Source organism: Boleophthalmus pectinirostris, unplaced genomic scaffold (assembly GCF_026225935.1).
Source record: "Boleophthalmus pectinirostris isolate CB_2022bp ecotype Guang Dong unplaced genomic scaffold, ASM2622593v1 HiC_scaffold_8, whole genome shotgun sequence".
NCBI classification, from domain to species: Eukaryota; Metazoa; Chordata; class Actinopteri; order Gobiiformes; family Gobiidae; genus Boleophthalmus; species Boleophthalmus pectinirostris.
The window spans coordinates 31,523,835-31,541,918 of NW_026571515.1; the positions used below are offsets into that span (position 1 = coordinate 31,523,835).

At 43.2% G+C, this 18,084-nt stretch overlaps 1 protein-coding gene across 1 annotated transcript in view; it reads right to left on the reverse strand.

The window, feature by feature from the left end:
• The window catches only part of LOC129412350 (calmodulin-binding transcription activator 1), a 277,417-nt gene that overhangs the window by 136,989 nt on the left and 122,344 nt on the right, over window positions 1–18,084 (reverse strand). The window contains exon 4 of the mRNA XM_055165928.1: window positions 5,776–5,843. Coding sequence (XP_055021903.1) covers window positions 5,776–5,843 — 68 coding nt within the window. The remainder of the gene's footprint in view (window positions 1–5,775; window positions 5,844–18,084) is intronic.

Below are 18,084 nucleotides of genomic sequence, written 5' to 3' on the forward strand. Positions count from 1 at the left end.
TGCTGTTAACCTGTCCTATAGAGCACACACTGATGTGTGACCCCTTCACTTAAGTGCTATTTGAAAGATGCTCAGGATAACAAGCTATCTCTATATGACACACTGGTGCCCATTAGCTCTTTAGATTGTCCAATCAATGTGACAACCTCTAGGCAACAGTTTCTCCATCTGTCAGCATTCAGACCCTGGGAGACCGCACCTGGAGGAGACATTTGTGTCACTTATGATGGATACAAAATCCTTTCTCACGACAGGAGCACAACACAGCAGCTATGATGAGATCAAATAACGGTAATCGTCTGGAGTTTTTGGCCCTGTGTCTGTGGTGTTCAAAAGTGTCCCACAGGCCTAGCTCAAACATAGACACACCTTTAAAAGGTGAGAGGGAAGAATGAGTGTGGCTATCTAAAGGATGTAGGAAGGGAAATTCCTAATTGTTCCTCTAAGTGTGTTCCCCGCTGTGGAGTAAGGTGCGGGGTAACGGCCATCTTAAATCACAGGCTGGCCGCGGCCTTCATTAGAGCCATAATGCCAGGCTCTCCTTTAATGGAAGTGGAAGCCAGTGAGGCTGTGGGTGTAAATTAAAGTGTAAGGCCCTGGTAGGGAAAGATTTCCCGGCTCTGACAGGTGCAGGCTGAATTAGCTGTAGTGCTGTTCAAGCAGTCAGTGGGAGAACACTGCTATTGATTTTAAGCACTGTTGCACTTCCTATCTGAAAGGGAATGTGTATTACCAGGGCTAGGCACATCAATCACTCAGCATTCCAGCACTCTCCTCTGGCACACATCAGATTTGAGAAAGATAAACAAACAAAAGGCAGGACACGTGGCAGTGTAACTGTACGGGCTGCTCTGATATGCATTCACTACATTGGTGTACATGTAATTGCTCCACTTCATCTCATCTTCCTGGTGTTGACAGCGTGCCATCTCTATTCAGGGCATGTCCTGCATGCTGTGTCACCTTGGTCAAACAGCTGGCGTCAGCTTCTTGGGCTTTAGCGCCTCTCCTGTGTTTACGACCTGCGTGTGTCAGAGGAGCTTCATGCATGCAGCGCTGCTGTGCACCGGTGTGCTGCTTATCTCTGCCTCCCCTCCTGCCCCGCTGACCCTGTCCACAGCGCTGGCAGGGAGAGAATTAGCCTACTTAGCCTATTCCCCACCAGGGTCAGGCCACACAGACAGCAGCGCAGACAGCAGCACAGACAGCAGAGCGCCCAAGTGAAGAGGAGACACTCATGCCTCAAGAAGTGTGATGACAAATGATAAGGCTGCACTTAAACACAGGTGTCCCTAGTTTGACCTTTCACCCTTAACCTTGAACAAAAAGCTTTTCATACGGAGGCGAGCCATCAATCAGCGCCCATCAATCATGGCTCCACTCTACCGCCCGCCACCACACCCCCAACCTTCTCCTGCCCCACCATCCATCACCACACTCTAGCCTTTCCCTGACATGGGCAAAAACACAAACACTCCCTCTGTAGTCTGATAACACTCTCTCTGTAGTCTGATAACACTCTCTGTAGTCTGATAACACTCCCTCTGTAGTCTGATAACACTCCCTCTGTAGTCTGATAACACTCCCTCTGTAGTCTGATAACGCTCCCTCTGTAGTCTGATAACGCTCCCTCTGTAGTCTGATAACACTCTGTCTGTAGTCTGATAACGCTCCCTCTGTAGTCTGATAACACTCCCTCTGTAGTCTAATAACACTCCCTCTGTAGTCTGATAACACTCCCTATGTAGTCTGATAACAATCGCTCTGTAGTCAGACTACACTCCCTCTGTAGTAGTCTGATAATACTCCCTCTGTAGTCTGATAACACTATCTGTAGTCTGATAACACTCTGTCTGTAGTCTGAAACCACTCTGTCTGTAGTCTGATACCACTCCTGTAGTCTGATAACACTCCCTCTGTAGTCTGATAACAATCGCTCTGTAGTCAGACTACACTCCCTCTGTAGTCTGATAACACTCTGTCTGTAGTCTGATAATACTCTGTAGTCTGATAACACTCCCCTCTCTCTTCTAATAACACTCCCACTGTAGTCTAATAACACTCCCTTTGTAATCTGATTACACTTTCTAACACTCCTTATGTAGTCTGATAACACTCCCTCTGTAGTCTAATGACATTCTATCTGTAGTCTGATAACACTCCCTCTGTAATCTGATAACACTCTGTCTGTAGTCTACTAACACTCTGTCTGTAGTCTAATAACACTCTATCTGTAGTCTGATAACACTCCCTCTGTAGTCTGATAACAATCACTCTGTAGTCAGACTACACTCCCTCTGTAGTCTGATAACACTCTGTCTGTAGTCTGATAATACTCTGTAGTTTGATAACACTCCCCTCTCTAGTCTAATAACACTCCCTTTGTAATCTGATTACATTCTGTCTGTAGTCTAATGACACTCCATCTGTAGTCTGATAACACTCTGTCTGTAGTCTACTAACACTCTGTCTGTAGTCTGATAACACTCTGTCTGTAGTCTAATAACACTTTATCTGTAGTCTGATAACAATCGCTCTGTAGTCAGACTACACTCTGTAGTCAGACTACACTCTGTAGTCTGATAATACTCTGTAGTCTGATAATACTCCCTCTGTAGTCTGATAACACTCCCTCTGTAGTCTAATAACACTATCTGTAGTCTGATAACACTGTCTCCGCTCCCTCTGTAGTCTGATAACAATCGCTCTGTAGTCAGACTACACTCCCTCTGTAGTCTGATAATACTCTGTAGTCTGATAATACTCCCTCTGTAGTCTGATAACACTCCCTCTGTAGTCTAATAACACTATCTGTAGTCTGATAACACTCTGTCTGTAGTCGGATAACGCTCCCTCTGTAGTCTGATAACAATCGCTCTGTAGTCAGACTACACTCCCTCTGTAGTCTGATAACACTCTGTCTGTAGTCTGATAATACTCTGTAGTCTGATAACATTCCCCTCTGTAGTCTGATAACAATCGCTCTGTAGTCAGACTACACTCCCCTCTGTAGTCTGATAACACTCCCCTCTGTAGTCTAATATCACTTAGTCCAATAACACTTTCTCTGTAGTCTAATGACACTCGGTCTGTAGTCTGATAACACTCCCTCTGTAGCCTGATGGCACTCCCACTGTAGTCTGATAACACTCCTTGATGGGCCGACACAGTCATCAAGGACACTGAGCACCCACTCTATACCCTCTTCCGGCTCCTGCCTTTTAGGTCACAGGCACCAGACATAAAAGGGCCCACCTCAACAGAACTTTTGTCCCAGCAACCAAACTAACTCACTGACCTATCATCTTAATTTCCTTTGTTAATTTATCCATTGTTTTATATGTTTGGTGTTTAATGTCAACACATCAATATGTCATGACACTCTCTGTAGTCTGAAAACACAACTTCTGTAGTCTGATAACATGCTGGGACAGTGCACAGACCATTTGTCCTACTCTCTCAGAACTACATGCTACGTGCTGGAGAGTTGTCAGGTGCTCTCTGGGTCCTCACCGCGGGCACTCATCGTTGACATGTTTGCACCTGCCCTGATGCATGACACAGGGCTCCAGTCCCAGGGCTCTGTGGCAGCTGAGAGCGCTGCATCAAAGGCCCCCAGCACAGACAGAGTGTAGCCAAGAGCAAGCAGAAGACCAGTCTGACTCCAGGTTACTACATCAAAACTCTTCTCTGAAACAAACTAAAGTGCTTTCTAATGCAGTGTTGAGGTGGGCATGCAGCTTTGACACATCCAACGCTCAAAACGGGGCTACAACTTTAATTGAAATCTAATCGAAATAGCAATTTGTACCGTCCCAATTTTCAAATCAAAAGGCTGCATTTAGTTGGGTAATAGAATATAAGCAAGCAAAATATACTCTCTTTTTATGATGAATAATAAAAACAAACTTTCTAGCTCTGTTTTGAAACCTATGGGACTCTTGTATTAGTTTTGCTGGTCATGTTTTTCAACCATCTCTCCAATGTTAATGCCTATTGGTTTAAAATGTGCACTGTGAATTGAATCCAGATTTGAAAACATACATTTCAAATCTAATCACAACTTTCTTCCTTTCTTTATTTTTTTCTCCAGAATCATATGTTTCTCGTTCAGAAGACCTTATGCTATTGGAAAATTGCTCCTTCATCACTTAGTCTACAGTGTATGGGGTAATAAAGTCAAGCCTAATGGAAAATACACAGGCCATATCTAATAAGTAAAATTAGCCTGACACTAGCTGACGTACACAGGGACAGGGAGCTGGGTATTCTGATATAAAAACAGGTGAGCCTAATGCACTTTTGGCCCATGCTCTATAATTACATCGCAGAATGCATTCTAATTGGCAGTGTCTTTATGCAAAACTATTATCAATGTCCCTCGGAGGCAGCAGAGGAGGAGGAGGAGGAGAGGGCCGAGAGGAAGGGTAAGTTTAGGGTCCATTTACACATGGATGAGGACCGCTAATAATGCCAGCCTAGCAAGTCCGTCTGGGGGAAATGAAAGAAAGGTGGAACATATTGAAAAGATTTGGAATGCATGAAAATGTAAACTTAAAAATGGGAATAATGTTTTAGCAGCAGTCGGAGACCTTAAGAGGTGTAGTGTGTTAAAACAGTCCTGAAACAAAAGTTGACAAAAATAATAAGCAAACTAAAGGTCATAATCAAGTTAGAATGGTGGTGTGAATTCATAGTTAAGAATTTGGCCAACTACATTATGTACCTTGCTCAAAGTATTTGCATTGTCCTCATTAGAGTGTTTATGTAGAGTCAAAATGCTATATCTCACTCAAAAATAGACTGTATTTTGGATTTTTGGATTTCTGAAACTAGTATGTCTCATATTTGTTGTTTAAATATATGAAAAACCAAAGAATACCGCCAGCTTTTACATGTTTTATGTTCTGAAAGGGTAAGCAAAGCAGCAAAACTATCCAAATGAGTCAGGGATAATTTCACTGCTTGAAGGTGCACTTGTCTCTTGTCTCCAAGGAAATGTTATTGCTTTGCCTTGAATGTTCCACAGTACGGCATTAAACATATCTCCACTGAGATAAGTAGGTGGCACCATCTGTGGCGAGGATAGCCCTGCTCAAGAATGCATGTCCTTCAAGGTTTTGTTGCTCAAAAACACCTCATAATGTAGCTACAACATTCCAGGCAAAACACAAAGCAGGTAGAGGACCACCCACCTGAAAAGTTACATAGTGCATATTTAATTACTGATCTTTTTACAATAAATAAATCAAGAAAATAAATCAACTAAAAGTTTATGCGGCTAATACAAGGCTTATGTCAAAGTCGTACAACAGTGGATTTCCTCTGAAGACATCTATTTGAATACATAACAAAATAAATTAATTGCATGTCTGGCACGTCTCTGTTTCTAAAATATCACGGCTGGATTTGGCATTTTGTTTCTGGTGTGGGTCTAGCTTATGACCCAGACAAACCCCAGCTTTCTCTAGAGTTATTAGGCGAGTGTTGAGAATACAGGAACGCATTAAACAGAATTCAAAGCAGACCATAGAGCATATTATGTTAATTGGTTTGCTAAAGGGCAATTATTAGTTGATATTAATATTCTATGGTTTATCTGTACATTAACAACTTTCTCCTCAAAAGCTATTATCAGTGTGAGTTATTAACCAGTGAATCAGGGTTACATGAGACAATTGGAAAAATGACAAAATGCAAATAACCTCCCCGATGCAATACACAAAGGGTGTTATGGATCTTAACGTATTTAAAAGAACTGCATAATCGTCTTACCTTGTTTTAGGGGATGTGGTTAGCCATTCTTCATGCTTTTCGAATGTTATCAAGTAAGCTGCGATCTCCTGTGGAAAGGAAGAGGAGAGAGGGGAAGAGAGAGTCAGGCTTTAGATATGTCATCTTTAATCACTGTTCACTTGTGTTTGTAATACAAGGCTGAGACTGCTTCATTGATATTCCGACAGTCCAACCGGCAGTGCAAACAGGACAAGACGTGTGAATAAAAGGGGAGCCTAGGATGCCGGGGAGCCGGAGCAGGTAAACGGTGAAAAAGTAAAGTGAAAGACAGAAGTGGGACACAGCCGAGGTCAAATCATCTTCAGAGACGCGGCTTTGTTACCCAAACTTTGATCAAGTTCTTTCCTCTGAGGACATCAAGGTGCTCTCCGTGAGATTGACGCGTTTGAGACTGGGAGAAGCTTTTAACATTTTTGGTCCGATCCTCCCCCAAATCCGTTTGATCTGCCCTTGACACTCCCATATGGATCAATTCGCTCTTTAACCCATGAATAATAAGCACAAAGCGGTCTTACCATATTGACATGTGAGTATACTTGCAACTACAGAGAAGTGCTTTTTGGTAAAGGGCCACTGACTGCTACTGGAATAAATAGAGATCCTTCAGACCGTTTGATTTTGCCAGAGCTTGCTACCCAGCCTTCTGCATCAGTCACACTGCAAGGAGAACACACTAGCCCCAAACCCAGCCATTTTCCCACCAAACTAATGGGCAGAAATAAAAGCACTTTGGATGCTGGTGGACAACCTAATGATTACCAGCGACAGGCCGCAATCCACTCCAGAGGGAGCATTTGTCAGAGACGGCAAGGGCAGGGAGGCTAGCGAGCTCCTTCTACACAATATCATCCCCACACATGTTAAGAGTGTCACCATACTTTTAAAGCACAAATATCTCCAAATATTGTCTTGTTTGCCTGAAAAAGCCCTCCTTTAGGATCTGGAATGGTTGTTTTGCTATCCCACATGGTGCAGTAACGCCTCCCACACCCGCGACACTCCGCAGAGTCAGGTAAAATATGAGTCACAAGTGGTTCCACAAAAGCAGGGGACGTGCATTGCTTTGTTTTTCTTATCCGCCTGCGTGGAGGAGTTAGAAGGCTCTTTTGGCTGCATTACCAGTCATGAGCTAGAGGCCGTGGGGGCGTGAGGGCTTCCCAAACTGGCAGGGGTCCCGGCAGAAGAGGGGCACCAACGCCTGACTAGCACCCTCGCCTCCAGGTGCAAGCTGGGAGATAATGCTGCGTTGATTAACTTCCTGTTCTCTGAGCCACAATGCCCGGCGGCGTTGAAAGTGTGACAAGATGTAGTTTTGAATTAAGGAAAAGATAGCAAAACGGATGTCAAAAAATGAGCTTATATGCTTTCAACTTCTGCTACACAAGGATAAAACAATAAAACTGGAGATAGTACAAGTATCATATGGATTCAATAAGATGTTAGGTGCGCCAACGATTATATTATTTGTTATAAAGAAACATAAATACACCTAGTGGGGTTAGTGCTGCATATATTTGTAAGTAAATGAGCAAAGCATGCCAATGATTAGATTAATCCTTGCTATTTTCTGTTCACTTTGGGATGGATAAACCGCAACAGGGAGCTCTTGGGTGACCTGCGTGCCCGGTAGCGAGCAGCCCTTCCATCAGCGTCTTTAAAATTCAGACGCGATCCAGGTCTCAGCGGTCGGGCATGAAATAGTAGGCCGCGCGGTCTTGTATTAAAGCAACAAAAAAACAGTCTACCTCTGGCTCTCTCCGCTAGCCCCTCCCTCAACCAACAGATGCCAGGGATTATTCCAACCCCCCGACCAACCATAAAGGTGCAATAATCTTATGGCGAGGAAACAAACAAAAACAGACGTGCCGCCATTAAACAGCTGCAAAGAGACAAAGTTTGCATGGGCGGCATAATGAGAGGCGAGCGAGTATGCGTTCAGGTTAGACACACACACGCACGCACACACACACAACTGAAGACTGGCTGTGAGAAGTGCCGGGGGGGAAGTGGGAAAGTGATATGCTGAACACTGACGGAGCATCAAAGTCAAGGCAGCAGCTGTCAATAGGCTGTGGGCTGAGTGCTGACCCCAGCGCCGCCGGCCGCTCGGTCACAGGGGAAATATACACACAGTAGCTCCACTGGCTCACAGGTCAGCAGCATGCTCCTCTGAGCCTGTACCTCCCTCCACCATTCATCCTTCAGCTTTTATCTCTTTATGGGCTGCAGAGAACTGAACGTCATCTGGGCTTTGTTTGTAATAGTCCTGAAGGCGCAAATATGATGCTGGCTAATGATGGGCCAAGCGGAAATCCATGTTTTTTGGCTTGCTTTTATTCAGTTTAATTTGTGAATGATTAATTAGTAGATAGGGACTTTTGTATGTTATTTTTTTTCCAGTAAGGTTAATAACAACTTTTTAGTACACAAGGAATACAATTGGCCAAAAGGAGTGTCTTTATTTGTATAGAAATGTGCAAACTTTAATGCTATACCATAGAACATTCCTTGCAATGAAATAACATGGAGACAGCAGGTGGCGGATAGCCAGGCTGGTGCCACCTAGTACCTCCGCTCCATTTTATTTCTCTCCAGCGACTAGGTCAGGAATTGGAATATACTAAATGGTTTGCCAGAACCCCGGAAGTGCGAGTCCGGGCAGCAGCCAATCAGCGAAGAGCCAAGTATTCTGTGTTGGCAATGATTCCGAGACTGAGGATTTAGAAGTCCAAACAAAGAGAATGTTTGGTGAATTTTATCAAGGGGAAAGACGTTATTGCCCTTCTTCCTATCGGATTTGGGAAACGCTTAATATACCAGTTAGCCCCGTTAGCGGCGCATTACATACGTTCATGACCAAATAGCAGCGATTGGTTAAATAAAAAAAAGTACCCGCCTACCGTTGAGCAAAGGAATCCTAATATGTTGTGAGGTCAGATGGTTTCCACAAAGTGAAACTGGCTGATGAATCGGACTAGGTGGCGGATCCCTAAACAGAAAAGTCACATAGTGCTCCTCTAAAACAAGAAGAGCCTTTCTACCATTTTTCAATCCCATGTAAACTGTATTAACATCTAGAGTAAGTTTATCTTCCTCTGTTGCTTGTGAGGGTTAATCTCCTTAATTACACTCATTATGTAACATCACACTTTACTCTTCAGTGCTAGTCTAATTTTTCATGTTCCCCTTTTAGTCCCGCTTGAAATCCTGAGTCACAGAACAGGCTGTACTAAATGGAGGCACTCCCATCCAAGGCTGATCTAAATAAATAACAATCCAGGCGAGGCGGCGGCGGAGCGGAGTCTGAGCAGGAGCTATAGCACCTCTAATTGAGCCCCTTTCATTTTCCCGAGGAGAGAGGGACCCCGAGCTGTTTGTTGTACGCTCGCCATCTCATTTGTTCCTTTTGTCTGTGGGAAAACGGTGACACACTGTTAACAGACGGGACGCCCCACAACACGCCGGAGCATTCCCGCGGTAACAGGGCTGATCGAGATGTTGCTGTCATCCGCGTTACCACAACAAAACCTGATTAGTGCTACCTGTCTCAGCGTGGCACATTATTAAGGCTGAGCGACCTGGTTTACAACGCCAGTGACTGTGAGGGGACAATGTAATGAGTTAGCTAGAGACAGAGGGGGAGTTCACTACTTGGCCCTGGTTTGGACTTATTTTGAGTCCACTTCAGTCCTGATTTTGATTTTGTTTTATTGTAGTTATGGTTTAGTCTAGAGTCCAGGTTATGTCCAAATTTTTAAGTGATGTATATGTGAACACACTCCATACCTCCACACCTTTCCCAAATCAGTTGACTCAAAATCTACATACATGAGTCAAATAACATGATGACTAATATGATATCAAAGCTACTGGTCAAATCTGTGGAGAAGCAACCATGCTCACAATAGAAATTCATGTTTCTATGTATTATTTTGGCAATAAAAGCACGTAATTGAACAAACACAAGATAAATAAGATGAATGCCATATTGTGGAACATATTCATTGAGATAAACAGGTGGCAGACCTTCCACGAGAAAAGTTACATAGCGCATCTTTAATCAATTATTGCATTCTCATAGTCTTTTTTAGCAGTAGAAACCCATCCCAGTCTAACCAGGCACTGTTCAAGAGAAAACAGGAGGGAATATGTATTGGAAAATTGCAAGTGGATGAAGACAAAAAATTGAAATAAAACACCGTGATGTAAAAATAATATTAGATCTTAGCTTGATCCAATCTAAGTAAGAAAAATGATTTTGGTTGCCATTTGAGCTTCTTTTATGAGCTGTCACTTCCGCTCTCATCACGGTGCTATTCAAAACAGTTGTCTCCTCCTCAAGCCTCCGCACTCTGCACAATGCCACTATTTCCGTTTGCTTTTCCGTAAGGTGAATAGAAAAGCCACCGTGAGAAAATGTTCATTTTGTGAGGACTGGCTTTTACTGTCTCGCTTTTCAAATGATATTTTCACTCAGGAGGTACAACATTTCCTCCAGAGAGAATCAGCTTTTGAAATGTCTACCTATTTGAAATTGAAGATGACACTAACATATTCATTCCATTTGAATTCTTGCCACCAAAAAGAGGAGCGGTAAACGCACAAGATAAACACTATTTGACCTCTCCCATCTGCGGCAGGGCCCTAAAGAGAAAACATGCGTTGCCTCTTATAGTAATTGTCCCTTACACGATATAGGCCATGGCATACCCCAGCACATCCAGTGATTGTTTTGCTTTCTGCTCCTCTTTCTTTAAGGGCCATCTTTGATTTATGGGAGAAAAGCGGAGTGAAGGGAGAGCTAGCGTTTAGCATTTGGATGACAGGCCTGATCACTGGAAACAACTGTCGGTGTTCCATTAAGAGGGGAGATAGAATTCTTTTGGCATTATCACAGGACACATCAGACACCTGTCTCTAAACACCATCCATAATGTCTACAACGTCTTAGCGGTGAGCAAAGTGCATTCATACAAAGAGGAGTTGGTGGAGGAGGGGTGTGGTGAAGAGGGCTGGAGAAGAACAGGGCTTTTCATTATGAGATCAGCTCTTGTATGGATTTATTAGCAGGTGTTAGAGGTGAGAGAAGTGTAAGAAAAATGTGGGCTCAAGTAAGTAATAGAATTAAACGTATATGTAAATGTGCAAGATTTTCAAAGCTATACCACTATTACTACTACTACTACTACTACCACAGCCATGAGGAAGTTGTTTATAAAAAATACATTGTTTACAACTGCTATCCTACTCTGTATACTAACAAGAACTACAGATACGGCAACATAACGACCAAAAGTATAACTACCACAACAGGTTTTTCTACAACTACTTCTTCTAGTCAAGGTACACCTGCTCTTACTGTGTACTAGGGCTGCAAGATGAATCATAATAAAGTTGAAATTGCAGTTTAATTAGTTAGTCAGTTGCATCTGTGAGTCATTTTTTTCAATTCTTGTGGATATGTTTAAAATATGAACAGAATTTGAATAGAAATATTAATATAGAAATTGCAAATCCAATAGCAAGGTTTATCAGAAAAATCTCAATTCAATAATTATTGTAATTTACTAATTACTTGTTTAAACACAACATTCTTCCATCATTTGATACTAGATAATAAGTACGATTCACTGCAAAAATCTATTTCAAAAAGTCTGTAATTACTTGGTATCCCAGTCGATTGCTGTATTTGTAACCGTGGTGACCCTTGCCCGATCACAGGCTTACACAAACATAGTCTCCTGGGAGGCTACAGTACAGGCTGAGCGATCACATCTTGTCAACACTGAATCAATGATGGCAGAAATTCCCACGGTCAAGGTCACTTTTCCAGCAAGCAGCCAGTTTAATAACAAAATGCGATCAGGCAAAAGCAACGTTTTTTCTGGAAAGATTGGATGGGTGAAGAAAGAATGAAGGGGAGTTTTTTGTATTCGCTGTTGCTGCTTTATCTTAACAACCCAGGCTGATAAATGGTTTGCCTTAGAAACCCAGAATTTGCTAAATGCATCTTTAAAAAACATTGATTCGCTTAAGTGTCTGCCCCTCCCCCACGTCCTATACGGAATTACTGTATGTTTGTCCATTACAGTATTATTCCAGTTATACTCCCGCTCCAGTGACACTAATGAAAAGGCATTTAATGAATCGTTGTATTAGAAAAAAGAGAAACTAACTTTAGCATGAGTATTGATTTCAGTAAAAGCCCAGCGTAATGAAATGAATATGAGGCTGCAGTAAGATGTGAAAGAATAGATGCAGTTTGGCAGGAGGAGAGCAGCGCCTCCAGCCAGCCTCCTGGTCAAGTCTGGGGAACGCAGCCTCAAAGTTTTGACCTTGGCTCGCACTTGAAAGCAGGAAGTGGATGAGAGAGTGAGAGAGGAGCCATCCCCCGTGACCTGGGTTTGTGCTGTGGAGAGCCAGGTCATCTGATATTTCCTCCAGGCCAGAGCAGGAAACCAAGCAGCCCACGGCCAAGGCACAAATGGACCGCTGGAGTTTGGGGGAGGAAACAGAGAAAACGGGTGAACAGGGGTTTCTAGGGCTCAGGGCTGTCATGAGATTACACTAGAAGAAGATTCAAATGCTCAATTAGACGCAAGAGAGACGGAAGTGAAGAGAGAGAGAAGATGAGGAAGGACAGAGACTAGAAGAAGGTAAAATCTTGAAGTAATAAAGTCAGAGTAGTGGTATAGCAGTATGCAATAAGATCCCATATTAAAAGTGAGTAGTAACTTCCAGGTATTTCTAAATGAGAGATAATATGCAACTGTATTTTATGTACCACCATCACTACTTACTATTATTGATGTTAGTGTATGGCTATAAAATAGAGCTCATAGCTAAAAACATATTAAGATTTTAGCCAATTTATTTGAAACTTTTCCACAGACAATAAAGTACATACTGTTTCCATAAGTGCATTTTCTAACGAGAAGTTGTAATTGTAATATTTATACGTGTACTGCCGTCTATCAACTTATTCTACAATGCAGTTTAACACAGTTGAGATAGAAGGAGAATACTTCAGAGGGTGATGGAAGGTATAGAAAGTTTAGGTGAAGAATTATAGAAAATTCACGATGGGGAACAAAAAAGTTGAAAGTTTTCCCCATGACAATGATAAATGCATTTCAAGCAGGAGGAGCGTGAAGGTACGGTGATTAAAAAGCGCACCTTGGTTCGATTCTGCTAGCTAAAGCGCCTTTGTTGATTCATTTTAGTCTTTTTTGTTTATACTTCATGAATTCTTAATGCACTAGCAATAATGCATCACGCCGTGTATCTATGTAATCTCATATGGCCGTATTACTCTTTTAGGCTGGCAAAGAGAGAGGAGGAAGGACGGTACAGGAGTCTATTTTCAAATAAAGCCATAACCTCCAGCTAGCCTTTAAGACACTATGAGAACATGCACATAATGGGATGCATCGTGTGCTCCCATCAAGACAAATGGTCACTATGGGGCAAAACGAACAGACAACAAAGACACGTAAGAGGAGTTACATTACAGAGTATAGAGCTGTTGACAGGTGCTGCTGGCATCTGCTGAGGAGGAGGGAGCCTGTATACAATGGGCCCCGGTGGTAGGTTAAAAAGATGCCCTCACACTCACTCTGCTCATTAAGATCTTCACGCGGCTTCCTGGGGATCCCCAAGCTGAGAGGAGGCGGGGTTTTACAGACACTAAACCAGGCTGTTGTGCTGCTTACCACAACAACAAAACAAGCGCGCTCCAAATCTGGCAAAGCAAGATTGATTCAAAGCCAGAAAAAGTGCAGCGTCACGGTACCAAAAACAGACTCTGAAAAGAAGTGGGGCAAGTGGGGAACTGTTAAAACACCCCGGGCAGTTGTTGCTTCTTCTGTTCTGACTCATCTGTGTTTACGCTTAGCTCCCGTAGCCCCACAGCTCCCCCGCCATGCAGGAGGTAGAAAGAGCAAGCCGGGCCGTCCACTAGCCTACATTATACATAGTTCTCAGATCAATTTGCCATTGATCCTGGATAGCTCAGATGTTTTCCAGTACTTGGTCAATGCCTCTCTTCACATTTCTGCTTGGCATGCTGGTCATAAAGCTGTTTGGAAAAAAAGGCAGTGTTCTCCTGGGAAGCCTCCTCTTGCTCCTCCAACCTGCACGCCTCCCTGCCCCTACAATCAATGCTGCCCACAGTAGCTGCTCCGCCAGCACTATCCTATTTGTTTACTATATCACTTCTATACACTCTATAGCTTCATACAAGCAGACTTAGCAAATAGTGAAACGAGGGCAGTGGAGTGTGCTGGAACCTATACAAGTTTTGCATTTGCACAAGAACTCTGCAAGATTTCAGCCAAGACTATAATTAATGCACAAGGAACGATCATGTAGTGACAGATTTATCAAGTTATCTATATTTAGTGGTTGCAGTATGTTATTGGAAAATAAATATAAAAACTCCACTTTTCACATGATATTCCACTGAATGAAAAGCTGCAGCCACAGAGCGAGCACAAAAAGAGACAGTTGGCACATGGCAGGGTTGTTTTGGCTTTGCTGCCATGGCTGCTGTGTTTGATGTTTGCAGAGAGAATGTAATTATTTGGCCTTGAAGGACTACACTGGTCAGCCTCACACATTGTCACAGACTGGAGCAGTGTTCCTAAACCAGGGGGTACAGGAACCAGGGGACGCTGTATGCAATTTCTCAGCTGTAGGTATGTGGAATAGGTTCTTTGTGATAATAAAACCACATTGATTGTTAATTTCAAAGCAGACGTAGCTAAATAGTCCACTAAAAGGAAGGCTTTTGTGGCATGATTTGTCAATACACGGTAAAGTAAGAAAGTCTCCTCAGCATTTTTGCTCTTTATTAGATTTTTTATGTCAATACAGTAAGCAGATAACACTCTGTCTGTCAAAAAAAATTCATTTTAAAACTGAAGAAGTGAACCTTTGCAAAAGACGAAAGCCAGAAAGTGTAATCATTACATCTGTACTACTGTAGTGAATAGAGCTGGGCTACTTTGAGTTTGACAAAAAGTGCAGAGGGAAAACAATAAGGAACATTTCTGTACATCCTTTGGCATGCAGGTGTAGTCTCTATGTCACCTGTGTACTGAGACAGAGTGAGACAGAATGAGAGAAAGGCCGATTGGAGTCCAGCTCAGAGCAGCTCAGATAAACCTGGTGTGGAGAGTGGAAGGCTTGTGTGAGATTGGCTGTACAGCGTTGGCAGTGTTGGGGACTGAATGAGAACTGGACATAAAGTTGACTGAAATGAAATACATCCATCTTTGTCAGCCGTAATTAGGCAGCCATGTGACCCTGTGGTGGCTGCAGAAGAGGAGTGAGCGTGCCTGATGTACAGCCCATATGGGACCTCCTACTGCTGTACCCTTGAGAGATGTGCCTTGTGTAATGATTCTATTACACCTCTCTCTCCTCTCCCCGGGCTTTAACTTCAGGCAGGACTTTAAGTTTCCTTTTTGTGTCTGGAGGGAATATGGAGCAGTGCTTTAGTAAATAGGGCAGAAACAGTGTATGCAGGCGGCTTTGTGTGAGCTGCGCGGCAGGAAGCATGCAGGTTCACTTCCTGCCCCCCGCCCATGGCTGTGTGACCTCTGACCTCCTCCTCATCATCCATGCAGCAGGCTGTCTGCACCCTGCTGACAGCCCAACCAAGGAGAACCAGAGAGTGGAGCTGCCACAGCACTGACCTTACTGTAGCCCCTCTCCTCACTCACAACTGTTACCCCCTCTCTCACTCAGGCAGATGGTTCTGTCTCAAACTTCTGCCACAGAAGCACGCACCTGCGGCTCTGGTCAAACCTCCTATGCATCCTCCTCATCATGTCTGTTTGACACACATATGTGTATGTGCCATAGGAGCCCAGAGATAGTACTGTAGATGCACTTTGAGATTACACAGCACAGCCTTCTTCTAAACATGATGGGAGAGCAGACAGATGTTCCATTTGTTGTTTGCTTTATCCTGGTGTAGAGCAATATTACGGTCAAATCCCACAGAGAGGCCATTAAATGCCATCTAAATATAATTGAGGTGATATCTCTCCACAGAGACATGCCACAATCTTAGCACGATTTCCTCAAATATCAGCCAAAGGCTCCCAAAAGTCGAGCAGCGATTGTATCATAAATGAAGTGACAGTGGAAAGGAGAAGGTCACCATTCACTTCATATCAATCAACAGCTGTCAGCTCTGGTTTCCCAGCTCAAACAGGACCTTTACGCAGAGGCAGGGCCAAAAGAGGCAAGACTCCACATCTTTCCTGAAAGAACCAAATGAGCTGCCCTGTGTCTCATGTGAGCCCCAAAGCCTATTTATTTCAAGCTCCAGAATCAATTAATGCCTGCATTATCCCCTGGATTCCTCCATTCAGAGCAGCCAAATGACTGGAGCAGCCTTGCATGAAACCAATTTCCAACTTTCAATCCAAGACACAGCCCAGAACCCCCTGCTGGTCTGTGTCCAAAATGCAGCCGCTCTGCCCTTCAGTTTGAACCTACTATGCAGAGTATGTGATTTGTACCTGCATGTGAATACATCACTTCATGTATCTAAGGCAGAAGAGAAGAGACCAATGTAGGATATAGTACAATGCAAAAGCTCCTTAATGATGTGGTAGTTGGCGATATGGGTGTTTAAGAGTGACATATTTGTGCCTTTAATCACTACATTGTTAGATAACATGGCACCTACAACGTCCTGTCCACCAAAAGTGACACTTTGTGCTGTGAAGACAAAAAGGAAAGACATGAGACAAGACACGTCTCAGATTGTACAAAGGGATGGTCAGATCTCCAGCCTTGGCCAATTAGCTGCAAAAACTCTTTTTTCTCACAACTCTTGTCAGCATGAAAGGATCACCCGTTTTCTGTCAGACTTGGGCCTTTATCTTCTATCGCTACTTCCTGTCCAGGCTCTGACCACATATGGACACACGCATACACACAAAGACTTTAATTCTCACATGAACAAGTTACATTCAGTGCTTTTCTTTTTGGTTCCTGTCATTTCTGTACGCCTGTCAGCACACAGCTTTCTAAACCTACACACACACATATTGTATGTGTATACAAAATGAGTCAAAGCTCACACGGAGCACTCTCCTCTGATGTGCCCTCTGCTGCTGCCACAGCCTGACTGATGTGATTGTTAGTTCTGGAGGAGGGCTCTCTTTAATTGAAGTGTATGTGTTTATGTGTGTGTGCGGAGCTATCTGTCCAGAGCATCGCTTGGCCATGACTGCTATTGTTTGGCCTATCAGACAAGCTGTCAAGTGCTCCCTCTCTCGCTCTCCACTGCTTTGTGTTCATGTTACAATAAGCGGGAATGTATAAGGCCTGAAGGTCACTGAAGCCAACAGTCAAACCAGCATGTGAAGGGTGAGTGTGCTGTCTCCTACCAATGGAATGCAACACAAGATATAAGTAACATTAAGAGGCATTCGATGACCATTCATGACAACCTATCACCGCCAATGTGCAAGGTCACTTCCGCTTAGTCGGACTGGCCATACTGAATACCTACTCCAGTTGCTGTGTGTGAGAGTGGCTCAGCTGATACTGCACTTGTCCAATCCAAGCTCCAGCCACTGATGTCATTATGTCTATGGGCAAGGCACCTCATCCGGCCTGCCAATAGTATTAAAGGTCACCTCAACACAGATCTGACCTGTAACTTGGTCTGGTTACACTGAGGCTCCATGCAGGTAGATATGTTTAATACCATACTCTGTAACATTCCAGGCAAAGCAATAACATTTCCATGGAGACAAACTGTGCTATACCATCCACCAGAAAAGTTACACAGTGCACCTTCACTGTCAGTCAGCTTCTTAGCAACTTTGAGCACAAGTGTAGGTTTAGAGAGTGAATATTTAGAAAAGAACAATACGAAACATAACAATCCATGCAAAATGGTTTGGTATTGTCAAACCAAGACATGGTTTAGTTACATTTACTTGAGTAACTTAAATAATAGTACTCTGAATAGTTTTTGGACTGGTAATTTTAAGTAACTAACTTTAGATTACAGTGTGCTGACAATATTAAATAATTTTTCTGTTCAGATTTTATGCATTATGTATGGTTTAAAACTTTAATTACATCAACTTCAATATACAATTTCCACCTCTCTTCCCACCTCTAGTCAAACCAAATGACTTTATACTGAATACCTTACCTCTGCAGCTTTGGCCGTATTGGTGGCACTTTTTCAAACTCTCAAACTTTTGCCCAAACTTTTGTGCTTTTGTGGGGGCCTATCTGCATACCTCCATCTGC